Here is a 22,815-nt window from a genome sequence, read left to right as displayed (position 1 = left end):
ATACAGACTACGGTGATTGGACACTGCCAGAAAACTTGCTAGGGCCACCCCTGGAGCATACTCTTATACCCCACCCACTCTGTGATACTACAGTTTTTTGTCCCTAAACAATGGACCTGTTTTCCTCAGGAGAAGATTTTTTTTTCTTTTTTTAACCACTTACATTTTTTTCTTTGAAGTCTCTATCAAGATCTGCTTTATTGCACTGGGCTATTTTGCAGCTTTTGGATTAGTTACCCTCAGTGTGAAACTTGGGGACCGTAACCACAACCCACTATGTGGGGCTGGCCTTAATGTTTGCTTTGGGCTCTAGATTCTGAGTTAGGTGTTCACCCTGGCATGTAGTCCAACGTGTGTGGTTTGCTGTAGGGTCCAGGGCCATGGTCCATTTCTGTGGTTTACCAGACCCTGAAGGACCCCTTAGGGGTATGCCCACCATGATGGGCAAAGCATGGACCCTTAGTAGACCCAATGTGAATAAGGCAAAACAGGTTTCCCTGTATGTTCTCACCAGTTCCAGGCTTTTAATACAATCTGCAGGGTGTAGCACATAATGTGATTTTATAGGCAGGGGGATTGGAATTTATTCAGTTTATTATAGTAACCCCTGCCATTTTGTATCTAACGTTTCTCCGTGCGAGCATTTTAAATTTGGTGATTTCTTACTTCTTATCTAAACTTAGACTGAGGAGAATGAGTTGGCTTCATCACCCCTCCTGGATGACGCATTCCCATTCACCTTTTCTGCTGAAACGCACACAAGTCTCAGGCCAAACATAGGTGTGTGTTAAATGTTAAATTGGGTTAATGTAAAATGTTAAATTGCAATATTTTATATTTACCAACTGTAGCTAGTATATTTCTATTTCAAAGGAGAACAGATTTTTACAGGCTTAGAATACTAGCCACTTTTGTGAAGCACACCTTGAATAACAGGGAACCATTTATACACTGCTGCCGAGTGATTTAAAGGAGGCACACACTACTCCTTTTCTTTCCTAATTAAGACAAGATCATCTGAACATCTGTAATACACAGGCTGTCAGCAAAGATGAAGGGGCAGTGCTGTGCTTTCCTATTTGTAAGCGCAGCATGCCTAAGACCCCTTTCACACTGGAGGCGTTTTTGCAGGCGCTTTAGCGCTAAAAATAGCGCCTGTGAAGCGCCTGAAAAATGCCTCTTCTGCAGTCCCAGTGTGAAAGCCCGAGGGCTTTCACATTGGGGCCGCTGCACTGGCAGGATGTTAAAAAAAAGTCCTGCAAGCAGCATCTTTGGGGTGCTTTAGGAGCGGTGTATACACCGCTCCTAAAGCGCCCCTACCCAGTGAAATCAATGGGCAGCGGCGATTTGCGGGCGCTTTTAACCCGTTATTTGGCCACTGGCATGGGTCAAAAGAGCCCCGCTAGCGGCCAAAAAGCATCTCTAAAACGATGGTAAAGTTCCGCTAAACCTAGCGGCACTTTACTGCTAACACGGCCGCGCTGTCAGTGTGAAAGGGCTCTAAGGCCCCTTTCACACATGCAGACTGCTCATTTCATCAGTTCAGTCACGTCAAAACGGATGAAGTATTCATCAATTTTTCATCCATGCTCATCAGTTTTTCATCAGTTCTTTTTACATCCACTACCAATGCAAAAACGGATGAAAAACTGACCATTTGTCAGTTTTACATCAGTTTTTCGTCCGATCCGTTTTTTTAACGGAAGAAAAATAGAGCTTTAATCAGTTTAAAAAAAAAACGGATGATGGCGAATGCGGATCTAAACTGATGTAAATGAATGATCAACTATTTACATCCATTTTTCTATAGAGATGCATTGATTTCCGTTTTTCATCCGTCAACGGATAGATTAAAAAAAGAACAAATGGACAGACAGCATGTGTGAAAAGGGCCTTACAGACTTGATGACATGGTTGGTAGTAAATGTATTTATGAAAACGCTGAGATGCTCATTGCCCCAAATTTTTTTTACTCTATAAAATATAGAGTATGAGGAAAGGTGGTAATTATACAGAGAACAGGCAGGTAAAAATAAGAATCTTTGGATAAAGGATCAGATAAAAGGATAAGCTTTATGTGTGCGTGCACTGACAACTGGATATAATAAAATTCACATGAATTAGTCTCTGCCATGCAGGTATTCAGACGGTCTAATGGCTTTTTTGAGCCTTTGAAGAAGAATTTGAAGTGGCAATGAACAAGCAAAGGCATTGCAACGTAGAGAAGCACAGTTGCTAATAGGGAAACTAAAACCAAACCTTTGTGCTTAACAAGTTGCATAATTAATTTGAAAAAAGACACAAGTCCATCTAGTTCAACCAATAGAAAAAAAAAAACGAACTAATAGAAAACCTTCATATATTCAATCCTATATCCACAGTTGATCTCGACGAAAGCAAAAAAAAAAACCCAATAGGCATGATCCAATTCACTCCAGTGTGGGAAAAAAATTCCTTCCTGATCCCCCAGAAGGCAATCTGATATTTCCTGGATCTACTACCCCTGGTGTATTTACCTCTAAATGTCAGTATTCAGTTACATTCCTAAATGCACAAAATATATCCAGCTCTTCTTTAAAACAATCTACTGAGCTGGTCAGAGCTAGTTCTTCAGGTAGTCTAGTCCACATTTTCACAGGTCTTACTATGAAGAAGCCTTTCCATATGTAGAGGTTAAATCTGTTTTCCTCAAGGTGTAATGAGTGCCACTTGTCCTTTACAATGACCCAAAAGTGAATAATTCTACACTAAGTTCACTATATGGACCACGTATGTATTTTATACATGTTGATTATATCCGCCCTTAATCTCCTCTTAAGTGAAAATAAATTTCCTATAATCCTCTCTTTATAGCTGAGCTCCTCCATGCCTCTTATTGGTTTGGTTGCTCTTCTCTGCACTTTCTGCAGTTCCCCAATATCCTTTTTGTAAACTGGTGCCCAAAACTGAGATGCATATTCCAGATCAGGTTTTACTAATAATTTGTACAGGAGTAAAATTATCTCTCTCTCTCTCTCTCTCTCTCTCTCTCTCTCTCTCTGGAGTCTATACCCTTTTTAATACAAGAGAGGATTTTGCTTAGGAAACTGCAGCTTGGCATTGCATGCTATTTTTAAGTTTAGGATCTACCAGAACACCCAGATACTTCTCCACCATGGATTCCCCTAGCTGCTTTGCCCCTAGTAAGTAAAATGCATGCATGTCTTTAGCCCCGAAGTGCATAAGTTTGCATTTATCAACATTTAAACTTAATTTGCCACATACTGTAGTTGCCCAATTAAACAGTGCATTGAGGTCGGTTTGTAAGTTGAAGACATCCTGTAAGGACGTTATTCCACTGGGTAGCTTGGTGTAATCTGCAAAGACTGAAATGGTACTTTTAATCCCAGATCCTATATCATTTATAAGGATATTAAAAAGTAAGGGTCCCAACACTAAACCTTGGGGCACACCACTGATGTCCTTAGTGGTTAATGATTCATACTTTCACAGTATGAATCATTAACCACTACTCTCTGAAGAGGGTCTTTTAGCCAGTTTGCTGGCTAAAATAACCCAAAATGTTCTAAGCCTGTAGACTCAACCTTTTCAACACGGAGGAACCCTTGAAACTCTTTCTAGTCTTAGGGAATCCCAGCTAAAAATGACTAGATCTACAACTCATGATTCATTAGTGTGATTGTTAGTGGGAAGAATGTTCCTCACGCTTGTAGACAATGGAAAGAATTACCCCATTAGAGATAGTTAAAAAGATCAGTGTTATCAGTGGGAACTTTTCTGAGAGGCAAAAATTGCCCTTTGCTCAAGCAATCCTTAGCAACCTCTGGAGGAACTGTGGATGAGAAACCCTACTTTAGACTATACCTTACAAGTTGACAGTATTTAATCAAAGCTGTGAAGGAAACGGTTGAATCAAACGGTTAATCAAAAGCAAGCCTGTGGGTCTCAGGGCTTAAACTTTCCAAGCTTGGAACTGTTGGTATGACTTCCTGGTAATAAACCCCGTCTACTTTCTTTTATGCTTTGGAGCAATGCCCCTTGCTCAACTGACAAGTGAGGCTGTTTGCAAGTGTTATTACCTAGATATAGGTTGTAAAAGTCTTTGCCTTGGCACTGGCCATGTGAAGTCTGCTCCTGATTAAAACATCTTCCACTATGGTGGGTACATTTTTGTAAATACCACAGCTTGGTTTATTAATACATACTGCACTTCATTAGGTCACCAAGCTTTTGTTTGCAAAATCTTTGTCATGGAAACATCCTGTATGGAGTGTTACTATAAGTCCTAACATTATAAACTTTAAATAAGAAAATATTTCAATTTGCCCAAAATTATTTTGCATTCACTTAAACAAAGTTTTATGTACAGTGTTTATTATTTTATTTTTATTTTTTTAATGTTTGTGGTATGATTAATGTATCTTGTTATGTAGGCTTTGGCAGCCTGTCTGCCAGACTAAAACTGTGTGTTTTACATAATGGTTTGGCTGTGTTTTCTGGAAAGTGTCGTTTGCAGAAGCTGTGGAGAGCAGGAAGCGCTTACTGTGGTTGTTTGTCTCAGGAACCACTTGCTGGGGTTTCAGGGCATTCCTCCATCTGACATTGGAAGTTCAGATAAACTTGGGGTCATAGAGATACCTCCCTAGATGTTGCCAAGTATAAGAGCACAGTCGTACTTGGCACATAGGTTAAGTGTGTAAACGCAAACTGGTTACAATACTTGCTACTTTATCAATACACTAAAATAAAAACATAAGATTTCACAATTCTCCAAACAGCACTGAACACAACCTAGTGGGGTAACTGTAATTTTAAAAAAATATATATAGTTGCTATGAATTGCAACTAATGTACATAAGACACAATAATAATATTATGGAACAATAAAGGAAGAGTAAAAAAATCTTTATTAACGCAACCAGAATAGACAGAGAGGAGTGGGGTCTCCTGGAATAGTAATTGGCAAAAAGCAAACAAAAGAGAGCAGTACAACAAATCATCAACTTCCATAAATGTTTCATTAAATACTACACCATAGATGCTTTGTTGCACTGTTCTTTTTTTTTTCTTGGGTAATTCCATGTAATATTGGATAGTAGTGCCATCAATGTTGATGCCATGGGCAACATGATTTTATGACTGTTCTCAGAAAACTCTTTTATGTTGTAAAATATATTTATTACTTTTGTAATATATATTATTTTGTATATAGTTCTAATTTATATTGCTTGTTACTGCTTTCTTTTGTAGGGGTGCCCACACATATATACGCCTACAGCTGATTAAACAGGACAACAATGGCACAGGTAAGCATGACTGCTTTTACTGTAAATGTGAACTGATGCCATGGGTGTGAGTTTAAGGGGAAGCGACACCATCTGAAGGGACAATTTTATATATATTTTTTTTTCTTGCAACTTTTACAGTTAGTGGTCTAGGACTATGGATCATTGGCAGGTCACCTGCCTTCTCACTGTCCAAAGACTATTCTCCGCAGCACATATCAAGGTACCACATTGGACAGTGGGAAGTCAGGTCATCTAAGTCAAGGCAGTGACTTCATGTTGTGGCTTAATATAGATGGTGATAATACTTCCATGATACTTGAGCTGTCCATGTGCTATGCTCACTTAGTCCAGTGTCTCATGAAGTGGCCGAAACTCACTCTGTGGGTGGCCCTGACATCCCCTTCCTGTACAAGATCCTTCAATTGAGAAATCGACAGAGCTGGATGGAAAATGTTTGGATGCAGCCGCAGTAAGGCCAATCGGATGCATCCCGTTTGGGTATTCTGACGGAATACTATAGGCACAGCTGGAGATTTTTCCATCCGTTCTGTATAGAGTGGATGGAGGAATATGTTAGATGTTTTTCAGTCAGCCAGGAGGCTGACTGAAAAAAAAAAAAAATCTAACAGTGCATCATGACCTGCTTAAGTTGAGCTTAAGAAGCTGTCAGTGTGTTAGGTACACTGAGCTTAAATGTATGCTTAGGATGAGTGCAAAGTTGTGGAAAATGCTATATTTCTTAAATAAAGTTGATCACAATGGTTATGGCAAAACACCTGTGTGTAATCTCAAATATTTTATTGGCAATCTCCAATAATGTGAAACAAAAGTGGTGCTGTTCCCACAGCAAGCTTATTCGTTATAGTAGGCATATGTAAATACAGAACAGGGCCTACTTTAGAGGAAGATATACAGTGGGGACGGAAAGTATTCCGACCCCCTTTAATTTTTCACTCTTTGTTATATTGCAGCCATTTGCTAAAATCAGTTCATTTTTTTCCTCATTAATGTACACACAGCACCCCATATTGACAGAAAAACACAGAATTGTTGACATTTTTGCAGATTTATTAAAAAAGAAAAACTGAAATATCACATGGTCCTAAGTATTCAGACCCTTTGCTCAGTATTTAGTAGAAGTACCCCTTTGATCCAATACAGCCATGAGTCTTTTTGGGAAAGATGCAACAAGTTTTTCACACCTGGATTTGGGGATCCTCTGCCATTCCTCCTTGCAGACCCCCTCCAGTTCTGTCTGGTTGGATGGTAAACGTTGGTGGACAGCCGTTTTTAGGTCTCTCCAGAGATGCTCAATTGGGTTTGGTCAGGGCTCTGGCTGGGCCAGTCAAGAACAGTCACGGTGTTGTTGTGAAGCTACTCCTTCGTTATTTTAGCTGTGTGCTTAGGGTCATTGTCTTGTTGGAAGGTAAACCTTCGGCCTAGTCTGAGGTCCTGAGCACTCTGGAGAAGGTTTTCGTCCCGGATATCCCTGTACTTGGCCGCATTCATCTTTCCTTCTATTGCAACCAGTCGTCCTGTCCCTGCAGCTGAAAAAAACCCCCACAGCATGATGCTGCCACCACCAGGCTTCACTGTTGGGACTGTAGTGGACAGGTGATGAGCAGTGCCTGGTTTTCTCCACACATACCGCTTAGAATTAAGGCCAAAAAGTTATATCTTGGTCTCATCAGACCAAAGAATCTTATTTCTCACCATCTTGGAGTCCTTCAGATGTTTTTTTAGCAAACTCCATGCGGGCTTTCATGTGTCTTGCACTGAGGAGAGGCTTCTGTCGGGCCACTCTGCCATAAAGCCCCGACTAGTGGAGGGCTGCAGTGATGGTTGACTTTCTACAACTTTCTCCCATCTCCCGACTGCATCTCTGGAGCTCAGCCACAGTGATCTTTGGGTTCTTCTTTGCCTCTCTCACCAAGGCTCTTCTCCCCCGATTGCTTAGTTTGGCCAGACGGCCAGCTCTAGGAATGGTTCTGGTCGTCCAAACATCTTCCATTTAACGATTATGGAGGCCACTGTGCTCTTAGGAACCTTAAGTGCAGCAGAAATTTTTTTATAACCTTGGCCAGATCTGGCCCTTGCCACAATTCTGTCTCTGAGCTCTTCAGGCAGTTCCTTTGACCTCATGATTCTCATTTGCTCTGACATGCACTGTGAGCTGTAAGGTCTTATATAGACAGGTGTGTGGCTTTCCTAATCAAGTCCAATCAGTATAATCAAACACAGCTGGACTCAAATGAAGGTGTAGAACCATCTAATGGATGATCAGAAGAAATGGACAGCACCTGAGTTAAATATATGAGTGTCACAGCAAAGGGTCTGAATACTTAGGACCATGTGATATTTCAGTTTTTCTTTTTTAATAAATCTGCAAAAATGTCAACAATTCTGTGTTTTTCTGTCACTATGGGGTTCTGTGTGTACATTGAGGGAAAAAAATGAACTTAAGTCCTCATGCACACGGACAAAGCAGCTGTAAAAACGTCCGTGTGCATGAGGACTAAAAAGGCCTGTCTATGTTAGTCTATGGCTTCATGCCCACCTAGGCGTTTTTGAGCTGCAAGTGGCATAGGCGTTTTTAAGCTGAAAAAAAAACCCAGGACCAGTGGGTTCAGAGAGACGTTTTTCAGCTGTAAAAACGCTCTAACGCTGAAAAACACTCAAAAACGCTCAAAAACGTCATTCACCAACGTTTTTTAGCGTTTTTTGATCCATTGAAAAAAAAAAAAATTTGAAAAAAAAAAAACGCGGAAAAACGTTTAAAAACGCTTAAAACCGCTATTGCAAAAACGCTGAAAAAAGTTTAAAAAAAATCACTGCAAAGATACTGGCGTTTTCATAACGTTTTTTTTAACAGCCTGTGTGCATGAGGGCTAAATGATTTTAGCAAATGGCTGCAATATAACAAAGAGTGAAAAATTTAAGGGGGTCTGAATACTTTCCATCCCCACTGTATTGTATATGTCACTGCAATTGCTACTTTTTGCCATTCAACTGCCTGCCAGGAATTGGATACAGAAACGTTTCCAGAACGGCATTGTGCTGAATTGGTAAAATGGAGAAAAAAGGTGGTGGGTCACTTAAAATGAGTCTCGCTGTGTGCAGGCCATCTGTGTATTAACTATTTCCGTTAATGGTTCACTGGTTTGAGACTCTGTGAGATTAAAAGGACTCTATCGTTGGATAATAATGGAGGCTGCCATATAAGTGTTAGAGCTGTATGAGTCACTAACCTAGAACAAAGAATATCTGACCCTTTTTTTCTGACGCGGTCTGTGAATTAAAAATATCTAAATCATGCACAGCCAATCAAATAGCTTAATCAAAAGGAGGTCCTTAGGCCTCATTCACACAGGCAGTGTTTAGCCATGTTACAAGTGTATCAGTTCTTAGCCGTTGCTTCATCCGTCTTCCGTTCCCTTAATCTCAGTTTTCATCAGCCTTCCGTTAACATCCATTAATTTACCCATTTTACATCTGTTTTGCATCCCGTTTTGATCCGTTTACAGCCGTTTCTGTGGCTTTGATGACATTACCCAGAAATCATTGCTCCTCCCATGCTGCATTGCAGTTTTCAGAGAGTGACTTGTCCTTGCTTTGTCCTTTGTCCTTCTGTGTGCTATCTGTGTAGTGCGATGGATTCAAACAATTTTGCCACTTTGTCACTGTGGTCCCGATATGTTGAGTCCTACAAGGCTGGCCTTTCTGGGAGACATCTCTGGCCATGTTTCTCCTTGGGGATGTACTTCCTATTGTCCAGCTACTGCCTGGGTCATAGGTTGAGTTCACATTTAAACAAAAAAAAAATGTTTTTTTTTCAAAACGGATCTTAACTGATCAGACGTTGACGAACATTGTCCGTTAATGTCAGTTGATATCCGTTTTTCACAGATCTTGACATAGCCTTGTACATTAAAAAAAAGGACAAGACCGGAAGCGGAGGTTAACAGGTGGTTATCCGTTTGCCCATGGGAATGCATTGTCGTCCGTTGACGGATAGATGAAAAATGGATAGACGGTCCGATCATGTGAAAGGGGCCTTATACTTTTTTTTAGGACAGTGTTTAGTATTTTGGTTGTGTATAAAGAAATGCCATCACTCTAATACAGTACAGAACAATATACACATTGAACTACACGTCTACTTGAAAACTAGATTTTCTTTACAGACGGGTTTTGGGGAGATTTCCACTTATTTCTTGCTTTAGGTGGCACCACTGCATGGGATAGAGTAAAGGGAAATCTCCCCATGATGTTACATACAGCAAAAATGAACCTGACAAAGCTTCTAACCCTTTCCCTGTTCTTAGAAAAAAAGTTTCTATTTCCCTTCACTTGCTGTTTATTGTGGCAGCAGTCACCAAAACAGGAACTGAATGAAAACTTTGCAGTGGGTATACAGACATCGATAAAAACCTAATCAAAATTTTAATACATTTTCAATGCTATCCAACACAACTTCAATTTTTAATAAATATATGTTAATTGTACTGTACAGTGTACAAGCTTCCAGTAATTGGTGATCGAAACCATGCTGCCACCTTCAGGTAAGGACACTGGTAAACAAATCTGTTGGGGCAGCCCATGTGGGTGACTCCTCTCTACTGTGAGCAGGTTTCTGGCTTACAGTTCTGATTGCTACCTGGAATACTATACTGTTCTGTAAGTGGAAAATTTCTTTCTCCACTTAGCTGCATCTACAGTCACTATGGCTAATTCTTGCAGCATTGGGATCGGTGGCCCCTCGTCAGCGCCTTGGGTTACTGTGCCTGAACCCTGCCGCTTGGAATATGCAGGGACAACCTGTGGTTTTCCTCTGGCAGTGGTGATCTGCATTGGTGTGACCCAGCCTCTGGAGACCCAGTACTTGGAGGAGGGTATGTGCCCTCCTAAAATGGGAGAAGCGGGGAGTCCCTACCTGGTTATTCTCTCCTGAAAAGGAGCCAGTACCTTAAAGTAGTGAGTCTAGGGCCTTAGCCCTTCCTCTGAAGTCCCCCCAACCTACCTTCTCACCCTCCCCATTCTTGGGGGTAGTCCCTGGACTCTGGACCCCTGCCTTTTGCACATAGAAAAATGCAATGAGTTCCTCAAGCTGGGAATATTTTGTCACCACTATGGCATAACGTGGGAGACTTCCCTCACAACTGAGATTTTGACGCATCCCCTGCAACAAATTCAGGCATGCAAGTACCCACTCTATGTGCACAGTTCTGCCCCAGTAAGCAGTTCCTTAACCTTCAAACTCGGGGTGCCATCTTGAGCTAATGCTCTCCTACAGACAAGGCACACTTCAGCTCCTGCACTACCCTGCTCCAAACTGTGGATCATGTCTCTGCATCAGCCTTCATTGTGTAATCCATCAGCTTTCAGCCATGAGAGAGAACATGGCTGCACACCTTTTGTTCCACAGCAACAAGTCGTGAGTACACTTAGCGAATCCCCTCATGGTGGACATCAGGCATAAGGGAAATGGAACAAAGGGGAATCCAGCACTCCCTATGCACAAGGGCAATGATGAAGGTATTCAGGGCTCCTCTCAAAACTGTGTTTATGAACATTTGAACCTCAGTCTCCCCACCTTGGAGTCCCTTATCTCCTCATGTACACCCATTCCTCCTTTTTAACAAAAGAGGAATTTTCAGCCTTGATTGCAGACCCATTGGGGAAAGTATCTGCACTGATAGAGAGCGTGGGGATGTACATGGCATAAGCACTGCCACTCAGTGTCCTCTGCTGAGTCGTGGTCCAACTCATCCATTGCTGCAGCCTCGCTTCTCAATGAAGATGAGAAGGATGACTAAGATAAGGAAGTGAAATGTCTTGGATTCTGAGAAGACCTCCTAAAAGGATAAGAAAAAGGAAGAAAGTAAAAATGTGTAAACAAAAAGTGAAGCTGCAAATTCCTATGTGTAACACAAACATAAAGTAAACAATTGAAAAATGGAACTGCGCTAATGAAACAAACTGTACAGATGACAATTAATCATCATAAAGTGCAAAACTTCGTGAGAGGTATATGAAACATACATATAGTACACATTACTAGACGTATACATTAAATGAACACACAAAAGTGCATTTTCATGTGCAACAATGCAAAATTATAAGGTATTAAAAAGTCCATGAAGTTGATAAGATGGTCACCCAAGTGTTAATAAAGATGTGGAAAAATCTTGAATGTTAAGAAATAAAGTGTCTGATCCACCATCACCAATGAAAATGCTGGCCGCTTATCAGAGACCCATGACCCCCCACTACAAGGGGTCTGGGTAGGCTGTTAAGAATGGTTACTCCGGACCACCATCAAGGAACTAGATAATATCGCTACATTGAGATATTGGGGGGCCTTGATGTCAGATGGATCAATGGCACAATGGCAGGGCATCAAACTCTCAGCACCGAGGTTGACCATAAATGGAAAAGAGAGCTCCAAATAGTGTAAAATCGAATGGTTTTATTGAATAAAAATATGTAAACACTCACATGTAAAATCACAATGTTGAATGACTGAAGAGAAGTCTGGGGCATCGGTCAGATGCCCACAGACAGCCCGTCCTGCTGGTACACAACAACGATGGGGGATGACGCGATCACGTCGCTCCGTTCCACCCTACGCGGCGTTTCGTAACAAAATTACGTCTTCCAGGGGCACGGGCGACGTGTCGCGTCACCTCCTTATATAGTACAAAGAGAGATTAAACCAAGCCTCACTCTGAGTTTCGTCCTAACACCGGACTTCCGTAGTAGACTTGGATTGCAAACGACAGACCATTTATATGCGCAAGCGCACCATCAGTCTCTAAGCGTATAGTGTTACCCATATCTTTGCAGATGTCATATCACAAGAAGAGAGGTTGTGATAAAGACTATGAGACACGTGATAGATCTATGGGACACATGGTAGGTCATATTATTAAAAAAACTCTGCAATCTAAATGTCACAGATGTAATATCGGTAGCAGATAACTAGATCTCAGATTAAATTTCTTTTAAAATATCTGTAAAAACTGGACCAACGAAGGAAAAAATGAGGAAAAAAGAGAAAAAATACATCCAGACTCACAGGCTCCCTATTGAGGCTAAACCCGAATGCGGGTACACCAACCTCGGTAGAGACTATCAAAATTGGAGAGTGTTGTAACTCCACATTCCACGTAATCCGTGACACAGACCGGAAATGTTTGTGATGGGAACATGGGTACCAATTTAGTTGCAAAAGCCCCCTAGTGGCCTTCTTGGTAATTGCATGTATGAACTAGGCCCAGACTATGTCAGATCGCACCACTTACATGTAATGTCAATTGACTGTTTATGTCAAGATCAAATTTGAGTCTAAAAATAGACCAACGGGAGGGTGTGTTAACCATGTCTAATAAAGCCTGGATATAAATATTCTGACTCTTTAAACAGAATCAGAAGAAATATAAAGCACAAAAAATAAAAAAATTAAAATTTTTTTTTTCTTAAAATTAAATTAATTTAAAAAATTTTAAAGACAAAAAATTAATTAAATATTGAGTCAAAAATTGAAAAATTGATGATATTAAGCTGAAATGATTTCATTGTATAAATACAAAAAGAGGAGTCCAAAAAGATTGGATAAAGGTCCAAAAAATTTTGTTGGAAACTCTGAGAGGCTGGGCACAACAGAAACATTCGGGGTCCCAAACCATATCCTCTCACATCTCTGATGTCAAAAAGACCCCAAGGGTCTGAAGGGATGGAAACCCAGGGTACTATCATAAACTACCTTGGTGGTCCGGATAGGCAAAAACTCAGGGCGGTGGCTTTAACAACAAATTGCCATATATGACAAAAACATATTCCCAATACACTCACAATAGTTCCAGTCTAATTGGAAAAATAAAATATTACAAATAGATTGAGTTAACAGACCCTATGTGGAACACGAGAGAACCTAAGGTAGGTCTCATCCCATACCATCCACGTAGGTGCTAAAAAGTAACCTAAGAGGCTCTATCAAGCATTATTAATAAAAGCGTTCACATCTGTATCCACATTCATGCCAAATGGCACATAACTTTTTAGTCTGTGGATCCAGGACATCTCTTGTTTGGAGATCTCCCTAACTAGGGAACTACCTCGCCAGTGTGGTCTATACTTATCGATGCCTACATATAGGGTATTGGAGGGGTCCCTTCTATGTACCTGATCGTAATGTCCAGAGACAGGGTGTTTAACATATCCTAAAAGGATAGACAGTCATCCCAAATCTCTCACAAGATACATTACGTGTGTTGGACGAGGTATGCCTGTTTGACCTTGGAACCAGCCCCAGTTTCTGGATCTAAGGTCACCAGTATAGGAACTCTTCACAAATCCTACTAGATCCTTTTTAGGTACAGGATGTTCTGTATAAAGACTGGCCATGGCCAGACATTCTTTATTCCTCCCGAGATGTTTGCTTAGCAGTACCCAGTTGAGGAGACTTACCACAAAAAGTGGAAAGTTCCAGTCATAGATCTGGCTATTTCCAGCCTCAACATATCCTTGATGGTTCTGGTTAAACCTTCAAATACCCTGTGGAAAAGAGGTTAGCGGTCCTCCCCTGTTTTGCTCTGTGGAGCACAGACATGCAACAGACTGTTTGTTTTATTTATAGCCATTTGCCAGACCCAGCAGTCTCTACCAAGCGCAGCACTGAATCAATCCTGATGCATTCCTTAGTACTCAAATTTGGAGCTCCTCCCAGTAGCCTTGCACTACTTTAACGAACTTCTTGCGCCAGCTCTCATCTGGCTCTTATGTCTGTTCAGATGCACAGGAATCTCCAGCTGCAGACCTGCTCTTCAGAGACAGTCTAGAAAAAAAAAAGAAACTTCTTTCCTTTAACAGAGAACGGCTCTTTGGGGAGTCCTTGACACCCTTTGTTAAGGAAGTCAGGCGTGGAAAGAGCACACTTTTTTACCTAGTAAAAAGAAAGATGAGGTGCTTACAGCAAAATCAACTGCCTCCAGAATTTGAAAGGGCTCCATTCATCCCTTCCAGTCCTCCGACTCTAAAGCCAAGTCCTCTACCAAGTTTTGTTACAAATCCTGGACTTCCAAGACAGCGTATTTACATGTTACAATTTTTCCCCTGCATTAGTGGTTCCTGCGATGGTGGCGGACAAGCAACTCTTCCAGTTTGTGACTCTTCCCTTTGGCCCCTGGAGTCTTCACCAAGGTGCGTTTCATGATCCTTGTGCTGTTGCATGCTCAAGGAATCCACATGATTGGGCATCTGTACAATCTGCCCTTGTCTGGTGGACAATACAGACACTTCAGAGCTTTGCCTGGATCCTCAACCTCAAGAAGTCCACTTTTGATCTCACCTATCACTTGGAATACCTGGGCTTAGTCATTGACATGGACCAGGCCAGAGTGAGTTCTTTCCTGATTACAGGGGTTGATCCTCTATACTCATGTCCAGACCCTTTGTTCCAGGAATCTTCCTTCATCTGATTTTAAATGAGTATTGGCTCTTATGGTGGCCTCCTTCGAGGCTTAGATGTTTGCCCAGGCCTCTGCAGCTCAGTGTGCTGTGTGGAACAAACTAATTTAGTCTTTGTACTGATCCATTTGCCTGTCCAGCTCTGTGCTAGAATTATGGAAGTCCTTTCTCTTGTTAACCTGGACTTTTTTTGTGTGCAATGGATGGCAGCATGTTAGGCTGGGGAGGAGTACGAAAATGGTCCAAGGGGCATAGTCCTTCAGGGAATCTACACTTTATTGATGAATTCTCAAGCTAAGGGTCATTCACTTATCCCTCATTTGGTGTACCGATCAGCTACAGGGATGATCAGCAATGGTTCAGTCAGACCATGCTGCAGCTTTGGCTGATCTGTCATCAAGGCGGCACCAGAAGCCACGTATCCCTTTTAGAAGCTGACCTAATTCCGGCTTTGTCCAAAAGGCACTTCTCAGGCTTGTCCACAGTCCACCTTCCCAGGGTAAAAAATTGGCAGGGGGACTTCCTTCAGAGACTGGATGTGGTGAAATGGTCTCTTCACCCCAAAGTGTTCTGGAACATCTGTTACCATTGGGGGATGCAAGACGTGGCTCTTATGGAATCCTGTTTCCAACAACAAGGTGGAAAAGGTCATAGCCAGGACCAGGGTTTCAAGGGCCTACACAATAGACATGCTGACCCTGTGAGATCAGTTCCAGCTAATATACACATTCCCTCTGGATTCTTTCTCTGCTGCTTCGTGGGATCAAGAAGAAGTGATCCTGGTTATTTTGGTGGCACTTACCCCTAAAGGTACACAGACATTTTCTGGCTTAGTGGGCACCTCCCAAACTGATGTCTCAAGGGCCAGTCCACCATCCTGCTTCGCAGTTGCTGTCTTGTTTTGGCTTGGCTGCTGGAGCTCAAGACCTGAGTAATCAGGGACTCTTCAACTTAGTTATTCCTAAACTGCTTAATGCTAGGAAATCAACCTCTCAGAAGGTCTGCAATCGCACTTGGAAGACTTACTTTGCATGGTGTGATACAAGGAAGTTTTACCCTAGATACTTCAAAAGATGTGTTCTGTCATTTTTCCATTTTGGGCTGAATCAGCACTAGGCTTTGAACACCCAGAAGGGTCAAGGTATTTGTTTAGGGAATGGCTCACATAGTGCCCCCCCATTTGTTCACCGGTATTGTCATGGTTTCTTTATCTGGTCCTGTCAGCTGTACAGAAGCCTCCCATTGAGCCCATTCAAGATTGTCCTTTGGCTGACCTTATTCAGAAAGTTTTCTCATGGCTATCGCTTCTCTAAACTGGAACTAAAGCACTCACCTTCCATGTTCTTAATAGGGATATGGTTTTGATGCCTTGGGTCTCCTTACTCCCCAAGGTGTTTTCTGTCTTCCACCTCAGTCAGGACATCATTCTGTCTTCTTTGTCCCATTTCAAAGCATCCCAAAAAGATTTCTCTACACTTTGTAGATGTGGTATGCACAGTGCTAGATTACCTCTCAGGCCCCTGTACCTATCCAAAACTCAAATTCTTTTTGTCCAGCTTGAAGGCTCCCACAAGTGTTCCACTATTTCTTGGCAGATTAGACTGGTTATCACAAAGGCTTTTGCCTTGAAGAATAGGAATCCTTCATTTCTTGTTAACGCTCACTTGACTTGTTCAGTCGGTAGGTCTTGGGATTTTCAGCATGCTGTCACCTGGTCCTCTTAAATTTTACCAGGTGAATGTTCAGGCCTTTAATGACACCAGCTTCGGGTATAAGGTGCTTCTAGCCACTCTTTGAGTTTGGGAACGTGATCTCTTATTTTCTGCTTGTTGGGAACGTTTACTGTATTGCCCACTCCTCCGTTGTATTGCTTGGGGATGGCCCATGGTCTTGATTAATGGAAGCTTATGTCCTTTTTAAGGATTGTTGACTTATCTGTAAAATCAAATTATAAGTAAGGTAGTTGTGCGCTACTATACTAAAAAGACTAACATAGGGTTGCTGCTGCTGTCACCTCTGTGCTCCCACAAAAAAACAAGATATAAAGTATATAAATGAGACAGTGCTGCATAAATAATAAAACAAAATAATATAAAATGAAAATTGTGTACAATATAAGTGCTCTAAAAAAAGTCCAATAATAATTTATTTATAAGTGATATTTCCACTGGCATGCTGGAAGATGTGAAGTTTTTTTCTTGCTTCGAATAACCTCCATGTCCATAGTGCTCCCGACACCACATGCAATGCTCGCTCGCCTCCTTGAAAGACCCTGCAAGGAGTCAAAACACACCTTGCACACAGTGCAACTCTCCCTTCAGGAATAATCCTCATTGGTCCTTAGCAATCTCTGTTGGACTCTCAAAGGACAGGTAGTAATCTATATCGGATGTAGATTCCTTCCACTATGCTGCTTCAAACTTGAATCCACATTGGCTGCCGGTAATTCCACAGATACATAGAAGAAACAAAAAGTGCCTCCAATAGTGCAGTATCCAAGGGATTAAGAACTGAACCTTACCACCCCAGCTAATATTCAACTCACATTTATTAAAACATTTAAAAGCATTGGTACATAATTCATCAGAATGGTCTCACTTATTGCGACAAGGTTCCACCACCAGGTTCCACCTCTACTAGTTACGCCACCTTTCACGTGGCTTCAGCTGGAGCACTTATTGCTACAAGGTTCCACCGCCAGGCTCCACCTCTACTAGTTATGCCACCTCTCACTTGGTTTCATCTGGAGCCAGATGAAGCCACGTGAGAGGTGGCGTAACTGGTAGAGGTGGAGCCTGGCGGTGGAACCTTGTCACTGTAAGTGAGACCATTCTGATGAATTTTGTACCAATGCTTTTAAACTTTTTAATAAATGTGAGTTGAATACTAGCTGGGGTGGTAAGGTTCAGTGCTTAATCCCTTGAATACTGCACTATTGGAGGCACGTTTTTGTTTCTTCTATGCATCTGTGGAATTACCGGCAGTCAATGTGGATTCATGTTTGAAGCAGCATAGTGGAAGGAATCTACATCTGATATAGATTACTACCTGTCCTTTGAGAGTCCAACAGAGATTGCTAAGGACCAGTGAGGATTATTCCTGAAGGGAGAGTTGCACTGTGTGCAAGGTGTGTTTTGACCCCTTGCAGGGTCTTTCAAGGAGGTGCACGAGCATTGCATATGTGGTGGTGGGAGCACTATGGATATGGAGGTTGTTTGAAGCAAGAAAAATGTCACATCTTCCTGCATGCCAGTGGAAGAAATATCACTTATAAATAATTTTTATTGGACTTTTTTTTAGAGCACTTATATTGTACACAATTTTCTGATTTTCATTTTATATTATTTTGTTTTATTATTTATGCAGCGCTGTCTCATTTATTTACTTTTTATCTGTAAAATCCTTTTCTTGGAGTACAGTACAGGACACACTCCCTGCATATCCTCTTTTTGCTTGTTAATAAAATAAATAAATACTGAGTATTGCTGCTAGTGCAAGGGGTTATATGGGCTGTCCTAACAGCTTTGCTTGCCATTGTATTTACCTGAAGGTGGCAGTATGTAACCCATGGTCTTGATTAATGGAAGCATGTACTGTATTCCAAGAAAATGATTTTGCAGGTAAGTCAAAAACCCTTGTTTTGCATTGTATGTGTGTATATATATATATATATATATAATTATATTTGTGTGTAGAACGCTTACACCTAATGGCAGTTGTTTTCCTCCTTAGACTGTGAACTGAGCTTGGAGCAAGCTCTTCATGAATCAGTATTTATGACATCCTTGTCCCCTGACCCTGGTCATCGAATTCACCTGTGCTGGGAACAGCAGTGCCACCTCCTACCTGAAGTGTCAGCATATAGTGCGAAAACTGTAACCAAGTGGACAACTGAAGAAGTAAGAACTTGCTGGGGGGCTTGAGGAGATTTATGGAGTAAGCTGGCATTAATGAGGGCTATAAGTAAAGTGAAAGCTGTAGAGGGAATATTAAGAAATTGTTAGGAAAATGGGAGTGTATGATTTGTTGTTACACAGTCTCTGTAAACATAATGTGACTATGGTAAGAACAATTCCAAAGACCCTTTCATCATGACTTTCTTATTTCCTCCCCACTGTGTTTCACAGGTTGCTCAGTTTGTCCAGCAGCTGCCAGGCTGTACAGAACAAGCCTCTGTTTTCAGAGAAGAGGTATGAATAGACAAAATGCTGGTAGTTTTGGTCTGTTTTTGATTCTCAGTCCACATTTCTGTTATTTATTTCCTGACTGTGGCACATGAATAGTTCAAAGCACCATACACTTACATAAAAACTAGACATAATCCACCCACACACTGCAAATCTTTGGGAATAATGTTTTGCTTGTCTCCATTGTCTTAATAATGCAAAATAGGTCAATGTCATTGTTTTCTTTTATTTTTCTCAGCAAATAGATGGCGTGGCTTTTTTACTGCTTACTCGTAATGATTTGGTGAAGATTTTGGGGCTGAAGCTAGGTCCTGCTCTGAAGATTTACAACTCAATCCTTATGTTCAACAATCTAGAACAGAATTAATCTAAGAAGAACCGTGAAAGAGCCACACACTGCTTCAGGACTATGAACTGTCTGATGATTTTAGGACAAAGTGTGAATGTTGGTCTACTTGCACTGCATCCAGGAAGTCGAGCACAGTCTGGGAGTTGAGTTGCATCTATCAGAGAATGTGCTTTATCTGCTCTGATGTTCCTGTTTATGCATATTCATCATGTAGTATAGGAGAGATCTAGATGTGAATTACATTTGGCGTGATAAATCTGCTGCTGTGGTGCCTTACTGCGTCGGGTCCTGGCCATTCTTGCACCAGGAGTTTAAAGGTGTAATGGAATTTATTTTGTTTTTGCTCACAGAACAAGTAAATGGTTTTGTTGTCAACTTTTCTTTGTCCGTATTTCAGTGTACAAATCATTTAATGGCAGTTACACATGGCCAGTTTTCAGCCACAAACAACTGCTTGTATTTATCAGTGTGTTGGATAGAAGCAATGTAGTGTTGCACAATAGAAAAAATATCTTTTATTTACTTTAACTACTTGCCGCCCGCGCTATAGCCGAAAGACGGCTGCAGCGCAGGCCTTAATTGCCATGGACGTCCTCCCGAGCAAGCGCTGTCTGCGCGACCCTCTCTGTGATCAGCAAGTCTGAGACTCGGTTGATCACAGATTCGAGTAAGGGGTCGATACAGTCCTCTTACCACATGATCAGCTGTCAGCCAATGACAGCTGATTACATGATGTAAACAGAAGCTCGGTAATCGGTATTTTTTTTTTCCTCACGGTGTCAGCGTGAGGGTTAAAAAAAGCTGATCAACGGCTTCTGTCAGAGGGACATCGGTCCCTCACACAGAAAGCCGCGGCTGCATTTTCTGTGCCCACCAGTGTCAGCTGCCAGTGCCCACTGTGCCACCTACCAGTGCCTACAGTGCCACCCATCAATGCCCACCAGTGCTGCCAATCAATGTCCATCAGTGTCTCATAGGCAGCACTGATATGTGGCACTGGTAGTGCCCTTCAGTGCCGACCATCAGTGCCACCTATCAGTGCTACCTCATCAGTGCTTATCAGTGCCCATCAGTGCCCATCAGTGCTGCCTCATCAGCGCACATCAGTGAAGGAGAAAAATTACCTGTTTTCAAAATTTTATAACAAACTGATAACAGTTTATAACAAATGAAACGGTTTTGTTTTTTTTTTCAAAAGGTTCGGTCCTTTTTTGTTTTATTTAGCAAAAAATAAAAAACCCAGCAGCAATTAAATACCACCAAAGGAAATCTCTATCTGTGTAATAAAAATGTAATTTGGGTAAACTGTAGCATGACTGCGCAATTGTCATTCAAAGAGTGACAGCGCTGAAAGCTGAAAATTGGTCTGGGCAGGAAGGGGGTTTAAGTGCCCAGTAAACAAGTGGTTAAAGCTGAACCCCAGGTAAACAGAAGAGTACACAAGTGAAATACATACACTGTGAGCTGTTATAATTACCAAAGCATTTTTCTTTCTGTCATTCACTGCCAAGATCTCCACAGCTCTGCCACACAGCTAAGAGGACCAGGAAGATTGCAGAGCTTTTTCTTTTACAGTTCAGGAAAAACACTTCAAACATCACCCAAGCCTCTTAATTGGACAGTGAAGAAGCAGCAGATTGATGAGCTCAGCTCTATGTTAACTCTGCTCTATGCTCCTACCAGCTTGTTTTTTTTTTCAGCATATTTGCATGTAGAAGACCCCCTCCCTCTCTCTGAATGCTGCTGTATTGCAAAGGAACCCTTTTACTGCCATCAATATAAGGCTTACTTCAGGCTGGGTTCACATATGAACATGCAGAGGCTTACAGCAGGGGTCCGGTGCGTCCTCGTTCACCGTTTCAGGTCCAATTTCAGTCCGAATTTCTTTTTCATACATCAGACAGTATTGTAACTGTGGCCGCGCAATCATCTGGGACCTGTGACGTGTCCCATATGATTGCCTGGGGGGGGGGGAGAGCTGATCTCCCTTCCGGCGCCGAGGGAAGTGACGTAAGGAGCCGAGGTGAGTAAGGAGGCAGATTACGAGGGACCCCCTAGCAACAGGCATTAAGGGGAGAGTAAAAAAGAAAAATTTTCTCCAAATGTTTTTCATGCACATTGATGACATTTTTTTTTTTTTTGGGTGGAACTCCACTTTAAGAACTGGTCAGCCGAGCTTCCTTGTAAGAAGTTATTGGCAGTTTTCCCCTTTCATAGGTGATGTTTAGTGATGATTTGGACAAATATATCCAAAAAGATTTCTGGAGGGAGGAGTTCTGCTGCACTTTGCAGACATTTGGAGAACAGTGGTTCAGGACGAGTGGGTCACCTCGACTATATCCCTCGGATCCTCCAAAAAGAAACTTATTGTTTCAAGCACTACATCATTTAGTGCATCAAGGGTGTTCACAAAGGTCCTAGCACCTGTACTGAGTCTTTTAAGGGCCCAAGGGATCTTGGTCCTTGGGTATCTGGACGACCTCCTGCTCAGAGATCACTCACTACAGGCTCTAGAACAGAGCATAACCTGCACAGTGCGGTATTTGGAAAGCTTGGGCTCGGTCATTAATGCTGAAAAGTCAGCCTTGAGACCAGCTCAAAGTCTGAAGTATTTAAGTCTGATCCTAGGTACGGTCCAAACAAGGGTATTTTTGCCACCCGTAGGGATCTGTTCCCTGAAGAATCAGGTGCGTCAGATAAGGGGCATCAGACAACCCTCCATTTGGCTCTGCATGAGTCTTTTAGGAAGGATGGTGTCCTCCTTCGAGGCAGCCCAGTTCCATTCCAGACCTATACAGCAAGACATCTTGTTGGCTTGGAACAGGAGAGGACAAGCCCTGGATTATCCAATGTTCTTATCTCCTCGCTTAAGCCTAAGCTGGTGGTTGCAGGATCAGAACCTGCGAAAAGCGAAGATCCTTCCTCCCAGTAACTTGGAGAGTACTAACCACATATGCCAGTCTCTCAGGCTGGGGAGCGACCCTAGAGGGGCTCACAGCTCAGGGGAGATGGTCAGGGACAGAACAGAACCTGCCCATCAACATCCTGGAGTTAAGGGCAGTACGTCTGGCCCTACAGTCCTGGACGGTGGAGCTTCAGGACTGCCCTATCAAGGTTGAGTCCGGCAATGCCACTGCAGTGGCCTGTATAAACCACCAAGGCAGTACCACGAGTCATTCAGCTCTGAAGGAAGTGAACCACATACTAGCCTGGGCAGAGGGACATGTGCCGATTCTATCAGCAGTCCATATTCCAGGAGTAGAGAACTGGAAGGCAGATTATATCAGCCGCCAGCAGATCTGCCCGGGGAAATGGTCCCTACACTCAGGGATGTTCCAGGAAATTTGCCAGCGTTGGGGATGGCCAGAGGTCGCCCTATTGGCATCCAGGTTCAACAACAAGCTACAGCAATTTGTGTCCCAAACAAGGGATCCTCTGGCAATCGGAGCAGATGCTCTGATAGTTCCATGGAGCCAGTACTCCCTGTTAATGCCTTCCCTCTAATCCCTCTCCTTCCACATTT

The 22,815-nt window shown here is 42.1% G+C and overlaps 1 protein-coding gene across 3 annotated transcripts in view; it reads left to right on the top strand.

Annotated features, from left to right (window-relative positions):
• LOC141128324 (lethal(3)malignant brain tumor-like protein 3) overlaps nt 1–19,667 on the top strand; it is a 116,058-nt gene extending 96,391 nt beyond the window's left edge. For all 3 annotated transcript variants that reach the window (XM_073615557.1, XM_073615559.1, XM_073615558.1), the window contains exons 19-22: nt 5,251–5,306; nt 18,489–18,655; nt 18,884–18,946; nt 19,182–19,667. In XM_073615557.1, coding sequence (XP_073471658.1) covers nt 5,251–5,306; nt 18,489–18,655; nt 18,884–18,946; nt 19,182–19,310 — 415 coding nt within the window. In that variant the 3' untranslated portion in view covers nt 19,311–19,667. The remainder of the gene's footprint in view (nt 1–5,250; nt 5,307–18,488; nt 18,656–18,883; nt 18,947–19,181) is intronic.
• Nucleotides 19,668–22,815: the final 3,148 nt, after the last annotated feature.

This window comes from Aquarana catesbeiana, linkage group LG02 (assembly GCF_042186555.1).
Source record: "Aquarana catesbeiana isolate 2022-GZ linkage group LG02, ASM4218655v1, whole genome shotgun sequence".
Classification (NCBI taxonomy): domain Eukaryota; kingdom Metazoa; phylum Chordata; class Amphibia; order Anura; family Ranidae; genus Aquarana; species Aquarana catesbeiana.
Note: the sequence above shows the minus strand (reverse complement) of the source record. Positions and strands in the feature narration are given on the sequence as shown.